General features: G+C 38.9%; 2 protein-coding genes across 2 annotated transcripts; both read left to right on the forward strand.

Annotated features, from left to right (window-relative positions):
* The first annotated feature begins 623 nt into the window (after positions 1-623).
* LOC121749627 (allene oxide cyclase, chloroplastic-like) lies at positions 624-1826 on the forward strand. Its single transcript, XM_042144210.1, has 3 exons — positions 624-958; positions 1050-1171; positions 1248-1826. Exons 1-3 carry the CDS (start codon positions 673-675, stop codon positions 1647-1649), a joined length of 810 nt encoding a protein of 269 aa, XP_042000144.1. The 5' UTR covers positions 624-672; the 3' UTR covers positions 1650-1826.
* Positions 1827-6554: 4728 nt separating this feature from the next.
* LOC121748174 lies at positions 6555-7080 on the forward strand. The gene is made up of 2 exons (XM_042142399.1): positions 6555-6892; positions 7023-7080. The coding sequence occupies exons 1-2, from the start codon at positions 6555-6557 to the stop codon at positions 7078-7080; spliced, it is 396 nt and encodes a 131-aa protein (XP_041998333.1).
* The last annotated feature ends 3944 nt before the right edge of the window (positions 7081-11024 follow it).

The following is an 11024-nucleotide window of genomic DNA, read 5'->3' on the forward strand; positions in this document are numbered from 1 at the left end:
CTATGTCCTCGTCTAATGAAACTCAACAGAAATTATGAACAGGAAACAAATTTGGATTCATAATAAATATTACACGATGAACATTTATAATGGTTAAAAAACTTATCTATTGTAATTTGTTTTTCCACAATAATCGAATCATGGAGATGAATTCATTAGTTTCAGTATCCACATTTGCTATAAATCTTTTAGTTGAGAAACCATTTGCTATGAAATCTTAATATTGGGCTAATGAAAAATAAAAATTACCGTATTCCATTCAAATGACAAGTGCAACATCATTTAGGATCAAAGTATTGCAAATGTAAACTCTATTTATAGATTAATTGCAATTAGGATCACACCAAATTTCCACGCCATCACAAATCCAACAATTACTGAAATTTAACTTGTAAACAAATTCACTTGTATTGATTAGCAAAAATAAACATTGATTCTAAAGAAGTGGAAGAAATAGACATTTTTACATGACGCAATAATTTTGTTGGAGTAATTCTAGTTAACCAAAAACGTCAAAATAAAAATAAATTATATAAACATTTTAAAATATGGAAGTATGGAACTAGGTTGTGACCGGTGACCACCGTCCAACAAAACACGTACACGCACACATTGAGGCACAGCCCGCCGCTACTCGTTTTACATGCTCATATATTTCTATCATCTCTATATATGACACTCTCAACATTCAATCAACAACACATCAACTCAATCCAATCACACAGATACATACATCAATCATTCATTTCAACAAACAATTTTGCCATGGCCGCCGCCTCCTCCACCATTCTCAAAGCCGCCGTCTCCTCCCCTTCCCCCGCCAGGCTTCCGCCGCCCGCCGCCGCCCAGAAACTCTTCTCTTTTACCCCATCCAAGAAGAAACACTTCCTTCCTAAACCCCTCACTAAATCCTTCTCATGCAAAGCCCAGGCTGCTGATCCAGCTTCCACTACACCAAGTAAGATCGATTTGCTTTCATCTTTCATCTCCAATTCCTCAATTTGTTACTAATTTCTTCATTAATCACAATTAATTTTGTTCTAATTCAGCCAAAGTCCAACAACTGCACGTCTACGAGATCAACGAGCGCGATCGCGGCAGCCCTGCCTACCTCCGATTGAGCCAGAAAACCGTCAATTCCCTCGGTGATCTCGTGCCTTTCAGCAACAAGGTACAAAATTCCCAAAATTAACCTAATTAAATTCCAATTTCACAAAATTGACACGATTACGGATCGGGCTTTGCAGGTTTACACCGGCGATTTGAAGAAACGGGCGGGGATAACGGCGGGGATATGCATCCTGATCAAGCACGAGGAGGAGAAGAAGGGCGACCGCTACGAGGCGATCTTCAGCTTCTATTTAGGAGACTACGGCCACATCGCGGTGCAGGGGCCCTACCTCACCTACGAAGACACCGAGCTCGCCGTCACCGGCGGCTCCGGCATCTTCAAGGGTGTATACGGCCACGTCAAGCTCCACCAGATCATCTTCCCGTTCAAGCTCTACTACACCTTCCACCTCAAGGGCATCCCCGATCTGCCGGCGGAGCTGCTCGGCCAGCCCGTGCCGCCAGCGATCGAGGTGGAGCCCACCCCCGCCGCGAAGAGTTGTGAAGCCGGAGCCACGCTCCCTAACTTCACCAATTAGTTGCCCCTTCTTCGTGGCCGGTGACCGGTTGTTGTAATAAATTTTTTAAGATTAAATTAGTTGCTTCTTTTTTATATTTTTAATCATCATTAGTGGCCAATGCATTTTCTGTTTTGAGAGTGACACCCACTCATCACTGTCTCCATTTAATTTGAAGTCATGATCTAGTTTAATTTACCTTTTTGGTATCTTTTTCCCAAGTTTAATTAAGTGTTTTGTTATGTAAAAACTGAATAAGGTGACATTTAAAAGAATGAAAGTGTCATTAATCAAAGAGGTGGTGTATGTGAAAGGTAAGTTATCTTCTTATATGTAAGTGGCATGTTTAAGTTCAATACCGCTATTTCGCAACTAATTTTAGATACTAAATCTTACTATATCGAGAGACATTAGAAGATTATAAATCAACCTGTAATTTTAAACATTTTGATATTTTTGTTTAAAAGATTTGTATAATTTTGATCAGACGAAAGAAACATTATATTTTAGTTTTTGGGTTAAAGAATTGGCCCCATTACATATATGGGTTGGGCCTAAATTTTCAAGGCGCCTATTAACACAGTCTCTCATTTTATTCAGATTGCGAATAAAGAAACCTTTATTCTAATACTACTATTTGTAGAAAAGTTAGTTGATCGGAAGCAAATTTAAGCCACATTATATTGACATGAATAGCAAGTGAAGTGATATGGAGTGAATCTAAATAATCAATAAACTTATAGCAGATAAATTACTAACATCTTTCTACATTATTATACAGATAATTTGTATTTATTAATTGATAATTAGATAAATAAATACAATAAACGAAGTTCGTATCCCCTAATTCAAATACACTTGGATTAAATAATATTATGCTTTACACGAGTGACGAGTGCTTAGTAAAACTTAGTCTTTTCACGTTAATAAGATACTACTAGTATCATTTAAATGTTTTGTTTCCATACATTTTATTTTTCATTTCTATACTCTTACGTGATTATGCTATTGCAACTAAATGCAAGTTGATCACGTGTGCACCAAAAGTACAAATATAAAAATAGAGCACATGATTTAAATGGAGGACTAATGTATTTTATATCGTTAGCTTTATCTGTCCCACCACGCCACATATGGGCTGCTTTTTCGAATTTAATTGAACATGCCAATACAATGGTAAATAGTAAATTAAAAATTGGTTTGGTGACCTACCGAGTCATATTATTCAAGATTTATTTATTACAACGACAATGTATATATGAGTGGACGACAGTCTTTTCTTAGACCATCCACAATAGCGCCCAGCCGACCGCCCAGCCGAGCGCCGGCGCTGGGCGGTCTATTGCAGTCGCCCAGCGGACGAATGGAGAGAGAAACCGCGCAACGCTGGGCGGTTTCGTGGCGCTGGGCGATCTGCTCGGCGCTATTGCAGCGCCCGGATCGCCCAGCGCACCGCCTAGCGCGAAATTAAATTTTTTTTTTCCGAAACACTATATATACGCGCTTTGCTCGTCATTTTCATTCGCACCACTTGTTTTAACAAGTACTCTCTCTATCTTAATTTATGTACAAGATCAACAACGGGAAATGGATCTCAACAACGAGGAGTGAATTGGCACTCCTTTTTATTATTATATTTTTTTTAAATTAATGTATTTTTTAAAATTATTGTACTTTTTTAAATTTTAATAGTATTATTAAATTTTTCCCGTATATGTCTCGTAAATTAAATTTCGTATATTGTGTGATTGTTAATTATTTCATTTTGTATATATTTGTTAATAGTGATGTGGATATTATGTGGCTAGGCTATGACTGGGCTATTGCTGGGCTATTTGCTTGTTTTGATGATGTGGCAAGAGGATTTTTAGTGCTGATGATGTGGCAGTGGCTAGGCTATGGCTGGGCTATTGCTGGGCTATTCCTATTGTGGATGGCCTTAATACATTTCGATGCGCGGAAAGAAAAATCTTTAAAGTATCAAAATTCATTTTTAGCCAACATCTATTTTTTACGAAACAACGAGATTTAGCTGATTGGTTATTATTCGCCGCATGTGAAAATACATTTTTTTCCAATCTAATTTCATCAAATATAATGAAATGATAAAAAATGACTGATATAGTCCTACGCATATCATAATTGAGTTGAACGAAGTCGAATTTGTATATGTGGAGAGACACATAGATCTCGAATTCAATTACTAAAACCATTATTTTTAAATAGACAAATATTAGAGATGACTAACTAATTAAAGTGGGCAAATATGAAATTAATAGTTGTATTTGCGAAGGATATTAACTAAACCCTAGCTACAATCGCGGATCTTGAATTTTCAATATGGGGATACGATAAAAAATAATATTGACTTGGAAGTTCAGAATCAATCTTTTATCTTCTACGTGTCTTTATTTTTCTGGTAAAAAGCTTTAGTATTAATAAAAACATATTATTTTTTAGTGTTACTACTTAGACTTTCATTATTAAAAAATGAAATTTCTAAATCTCTTTCTAGTAATTTATTTAAAATTTTGCATAGTATGTTATTTTTTTTGACAAATCATTTTTTGGTTTATTGAAAAAAAGTAGTATGAAGTAATTAAGAGATTTAAAAAAAATTCATTCGAAATAGAAAATACTACTAGTATAAAAATTAAAAAATATTAAAAGAATTAAGCTTAAAAGAATAGTGTAAAAATATAATAAATATATTAGTAGAAAATAAAAAATGTTTTACATGAAAAAATTAAAGATATTACGTATTTAAATGCATTACTAAACAAAGAAGTTTCAACTGAACACAACCAATTAAAACATGACTTACCCCGCTACCCCAAGACTAGGGATGTCAATCGGGCTGGTCCATCAGGTTTCGGGCTAATCGGGTTGTGATTTCTTTCGGGTTATAAAAGTTCAACCCTAACCCTAAGAGCTCGTATTTCGGACTAGCCCAACGGGTTAATCGGGTGCTACAGATAAAATTTACATGCGATAAATCCAATAAATAGTGATGAAAATTATTATATTCATGAAATGTAAAACATCTAATTATGATAAATTTGAGATATTTCGTGAAATTTTAATGCATGTTTAAGAAAATTAAATATTTTTTTAGCGAATTTGAAGTTTTTAATTTATTTATTAATTATTATAATAATATTAATTTTTAATATATAAAATTGAAAGTTATTTTTTTAATTATCTATATTATAAAATTTATCGGGTTCCGGGCTAGCCCATCGGGTTTTCGGGTCTGACCCTAATGGGTTGCGGGTTAATCGGGTGTGAGCTAATCGGGTTTTAATTTTATCAGGCTAGAAATTTCCAATCCTAACCCTATAAATTTGGCAGGCTATTCTGGCCAGCCCACGGGTTGCGGGCTATACTGACATCCCTACCCAAGACTCGAACTCGGGTCTTGGAAGACATACAAAACTTTCATCTCACTTGGCCAATTTCATAACTTGAAAGATAGTGGATTATAAATAAACTTAGTACTCCTCATATCCCACTTTAAGAGTTTCATTTGAGTTCGGTACGAATTTAAGAAATGTACAAGAAAATTGGTGAAAAAAAATAGTGGAATATGAGTCATACTTTCATATATTAGTTTTATAATAAAATGTGAGTGAAAAAAGATTGGTGGAATGTGAGACCTATTACCATTTATGGAATATTCCAACGGAATTCCTAAAGTGGGACACCCAAAATTGGTAAATTGAGACTCCTAAAGTGAGACGGAGGGAGTACATGTTTTGGGGGTATAATTATACTCCGATGTTCTATTCTCCCTCCTCCGCCAGTGTCGAGCTAACATCATCATATGCATGTACATAATGTAAAGCAAATTAGCAGTTGAATCATGAATTATGAAATTCTTGTTTATCCCACAACTTGAAATATCGATTGTAAAAACCATGAACTCTGGTTTGTGAAAATGTTAAAATTCTTGATTTTTATTGCTGATTATCATAATTGATACTTAAAGTTGCGGGACGAGCATGAGTAAAACCAAAATTTATGATTTTTCCAACAAATTTGCTCTATAATTTGTAAACAAGCTTGTTCACTAGACACAAGCGAAGGGGGTAGCCGTTTACTGTTGTCAATTGTAAATTGGGTTGATGATAAGAGCATCGGCATTGCCATCTCGATGCGGGCTCAAACTCGTCTCGGCGAGACAAGCCAGCATCGAGATGGCGATGCAGCCCTCCCGTCGCGTCCAGTGTCCCTCAGAGACGAGGAAGCTGGCAAGCTAGCTCGCCACGCGCCAACACCACGTGGCGAGCTCTGGCGCAAGGCGTGACGCCCGCGAGTGGGCGTCGTCATGCTGATGCAATAAATAATTTTTTTTAAAAAAAATTGATTTTTCGAAGAAAAAAAATTATAAAATTAAAATTTTTAAACGGTAATATTACCGTTTGAATTTATTTTTTTTTTCTTTTTTTATTCTATAAATACTCTCATTACCTCTTTCGTTTTACACACAAACACACTATCTCTCATCTTTTTTTCTTCTTATCAGTTCATATCATCTCTCTTTCCTCTCCAATTTCTGCAAAAATGTCCTGTGACGGAAACTCCGGCGTCTAGGGCGGCTACGACTTGAACGGGTTTGTCGACTGGGGGCATGTACAATGTTTTGGGTGCTTCCGGTTCCGGTTAGTCGCCAGGCACCCAAGGCTCGTCGACGCCGGCGTACCAAACACTATCTTTTCCAATTGATGTATAATATCGTCCCTCCGCCCTGAGGTATGGGCAAACGCAAGGATTATCCCAAATTAGGGAGAATATTCCGGAGGAACACACTCCGGAAAACCTTCCTACCGGAGCTAGAAGAGGAGGAGGCGGAAGAGGGTGCCAGAAGAGGAGGAGGACGAGGCGATGGAGGACGTAGGTCGTCATCCATACAGCTCCGCGAAGACAATGGCTCTCTTCAACGCTTGGATCAGCACGTCGTACGATCTCATCGTCGGGAATCAACAAATCCGCGAGTGTTTTTGGGATAAGGTCACCGACGTATACAACGAGCAAAAGCCGAAGGGGACCTTCCGCCGCAACATGAAAATGCTTCACAGTCATTTTGAGCGAGCCGACAAAGATATCAAAATATTTTGTGGGATTTACAAGCATGAAGCGGAGAATTACCAAAGCGGAGCAAGTGGAGCCGACATTTTGAGAGCGGCTTTGCTAGTCTTTAAATCCGACACCGGCAAAGATTTCAAACATCCCGATGTTTGGCAGTCGGTCAAAGAGCTTGATAGGTGGGCTGGCGGTGTCCAGTCCAACACGGGCTCGAGCTCACGAAGCACACGGCGGGTGGCCAATACTCGTCTAGTGAGGGCGGGGAAGGCAACGCCTCACAAGAGGTTGAGTTCCCAACATTTGATGCAGGGGGCTCCTCCGGTACACGACGTCGGCCGCAAGGGAAAAAGGCGGCGAAGACGGCTAGAGCTCGCGCATGGAGGGGCCGAGGCGAATCAAGCCAGGTGGGCTCCCAAGGTCCGCCGCCCTCCTTAATGTCCATGTACTTCACCATCACGATGGCTGACACTTCCCACATGACGCCTGACCAATATCAAGCCCATCTTGCCGGCTTTGCTTATCTAGCAAGACAACTTGGTATTCCGCTTCAAACGGGTGCACCGCCACTGCCTTCGGGGGATGATTCGCCGGCGGTGTAATTTTTATAATTTAAGTTTGCAATTTTTAATTTCTAGTATTTTAAATTATGTCTTATTTATTTATTTTTTTAGATTTTAATTATGTGTTTTTTTTTTTTTTTTTTAGGATTTTAAATTGTAATTTCATTTTATTTGATGAAGTGTGTTTTTTATTAATTGAATTTGTTGGAAATAAAAATAAAAATGAAATTGAATGAATAGTTAAGGGATGAGATGGTTAAGAGATGGAGGGTTGCAGGTGTTGTCTCTTAGTTAAAAGATGAGGTAAAAAGTGCAGTGAGGCCCATGAATAGTTAAGGGATGAGACGGTATTGAGGCAGAGATGTGAACGGCTTAAAGAGCAATGTTTGTGAGTGAATATTTGGGATTGATGTTAGAGGTAGGTTACGGATTCCATGCGCACGCAGAGGCAGTTTAAGAGTCTGTAACGTCCACAAATTCTGTGCTGATATACACGATATTTCATTATCAAACCACCCACTGAAAATTACCCATCACTGAGGGGCTATGTTATAATTTAAATTATGCATCACTTGCAAAACTGCACATATGATATATGTGTCATGATTTGATTCTCTTACAAGATAATATGTACTCAAACTCCTCTAAGTCTTGTTTCCATCCCATTCCCCTCCTATGCTATATGCTAGCTTGCGCCATATATTTAGCATGTCATATATAGTGTAGAGAATATTAATTTAGGTTAATTCCAAAGAAAAATCTATAAACTATAAGAAAATGAAGCTAGCTAGTCTGCACCAATCAAAAGCTTTACAATCATCAAGTAAAAAAAAATCTTAATAATAATGGAGAGGGACCATTGTACCATATAAAGCTCAGGATAATAAACCGCAGCGATAGCCTTCCATTTCCGTTTCGTCTCTTTCACCATATAATAATCAAACCCTTTCAAATAGTGAAATAGTGTTGTAAGTATTTAAATGACCACGTGCTCCTACGTATGTTGCAGTAATATTTCAACTTTCTGTTTTTTTTTTCAATTCAAAAACTAAAACATACTCCACATGACCAATTAAGTTATAAATAAACTAATTTGAGATTGAGAATATTTTATACAGTAATTAAAAAAATCTGAAATTTGAGTAGACATATCAACTTTATTACGAAAGAAACAAGGGATCGGAGGATTAATAATCCAAAACGATTTATTATTATTTTTCCATTTTATTAAAATATATCTAAACCAATGTCAATAGTGATAATCATATTCGCAATTTTCCAGTTATAAAACAAAATAAACATATATGCGAGAAGAAAAGAAGTTACGTTTATTTGATTGTATTTGTATGGTACATTTCAGTATGCATTCAAATGCATATAAAAGAACAAATGTGAAATCAAGAGTGACATAGATATCCACAAATATAGCAGCTTCCATGATTGAGAGATGTCTAGGTCTTCTTAAATCTTCCTTGATGTCAATCCCATAAATCTCGTAATTCCTCGAGGCGGAAATATCGGTAGGTTTCTTCTCCTATAATATATGAACCTATAAAACGACAAACTAATTACTAGGAGTATCATTTTAGTAGTATTTCCTTGTATATAAAGTAGTAATTGGTGCAATTTCATTTTAGTAGACCAAGCTGAATTGTTAACTGAGTCTAACATATTTTAAAGGACGAAATAGTCTTTTGTTGTTTTTCCTGACTTTACATTTTATTTTGTCAGAGCATCCACAACGGGCGGACGTCCGCCATTAGGCATGAGAGGGACGGATACGGACGTCCGCTGCGGACACCTGAGTTCCGCGGCATTCCGACGACGTCCGTCGTGACGTCCGCCATTGCGAGTTCTCGACGGACGTTCCGATTTTTTATTTTTTTTTAATAAAAACTCTATATATACGGCTCGTTGAACTTCATTTCATTCGCACCACTTATTTTAACGAGTTTCTCTCTCTCTCTCTCTTTACATTTCTTTTATATATCCAGAATGGTTAGTGGTAGTGGTAGTGTGCGGGTGGTAGTCGTGGAATTTCTGATGACGTACGTCGGTGAATTAGAGAACAGTTGCGGGTCGTTACGTCCAGGGAGATAAATCGTGCGATACAAGCAGCCTTGCAGCAGCAGCTGCAGCCGGCGGTACCTCGACCCATCCATCGTCGAACTATAGTACCCCGGGACCACATCGCTGCACACCGTCGGTTGTATGAGGACTACTTCGCTCCGGAGCTGCAGTTTGAAGAGAACATGTTCCAGCGACGTTTTAGGATGCATCATCCGCTATTTCTGCGTATCGTGGGCGCTTTAGAGCGTCGATATTCGTATTTCAGGATGAGGGAGGATGCGGTTGGTAAACCCGGCTATACGCCCATACAGAAGTGCACTGCCGCAATTAGGCAACTGGCATACGGAGGTGCGACCGACATGTTCGATGAGTACCTCCACATCGGCGAGACGACTGCCCGCGATTGTCTGAATTATTTTTGTGAGGGCGTTAGGGAGATATTTGCGGATGGGTATCTTCGGAAGTCTACCCCGGAAGATTGTCATGCTCTGATGGATATGCACGAGAGTCAGCACGGGTTTTAGGGAATGTTGGGCATCATAGATTGTATGCATTGGGAGTGAAAGAACAGCCCCGCCGCCTGGAAAGGGGTGTACACTACTGGTTCCAAGGGCAAGAATCACACGATGATCCTTGAAGTGGTAGTTGACTACCGGCTGTGGATTTGGCATGCGTATTTTCAAGTAGCCGGATCGAACAACGACATCAATGTCCTCCAGTCATCGCCCCTTTTCATTGTCCAATGCATGGGTGTTGGTCCGGCCGTCAGTTTCGTCGCCAACGGCAACCAACACAACATGGGCTATTATTTGGCGGATGAGATATACCCTGTGTGGCCCGTCTTTGTGAAGACGATCAGATGCCCCACAAAAGAAAAGAAGGTGTATTTTGCGGGTCGTCAGGAGGCAGCGCGCAAGGATGTGGAGCCAGCATTTGGTGTGCTCCAGGCTCGATGGGCGGCAGTGAAGGGTCCATCACGGCTGTGGTATATTGACAGCATCGCTGATATCATGTATGCATGTATTATCATGCACAACATGATTGTCGAAGATGAAGGTCCAGCACTGACTGAGTGGGCCAATGATGATGTTGATGCTGCCGGTCCAAGCCCCGGCGTGACCACCGCCAATGTACGTATGTGGATACCCCATGAAGAGGCCGACCGAGTCTGTGCATTTGCCTCCATGCGCCAACGACAAGCCCATATTTGACTCCAGAAAGATATAATCGAAGAGCTATGGACGCGGAGGGGTCGTCGTTGATATTTAGAATGTAATTTGTTTAGACTTTTTTTTGCTGAAATGTACTTTTTTTTATTTAATGAAATTATCATTGCACTTTCTACGTCCGTATTTGTGTCGAAATTTTAATTTCGTAAATTGTTGAATTCCTTAAATTGTTTAATTTGGTGAATTCGTGAATTTTTATTATTGTGGGAAATCCGTCGGGATGTCCTTAGGGATGCCCGTCATTGTGTAGTGGGATGTCCTTATAACGTGGCAGTGCAGTGGGATGTCCTTATGACGTGACAGGAGGTGTTTTTGGGAAGTCCGTTGGGATATCCGCCGGGACATCCGTCCCAGTGTGGATGCTCTAATTTTGTTTTATTTCCTTTAAAGACAGGGTTTCAAATCACTTATATTAGTGGGTTTTATTGTATCCCAGTTTGTTTATAAAATTG

This window comes from Salvia splendens, chromosome 9 (genome assembly GCF_004379255.2).
Source record: "Salvia splendens isolate huo1 chromosome 9, SspV2, whole genome shotgun sequence".
Lineage (NCBI taxonomy): Eukaryota > Viridiplantae > Streptophyta > Magnoliopsida > Lamiales > Lamiaceae > Salvia > Salvia splendens.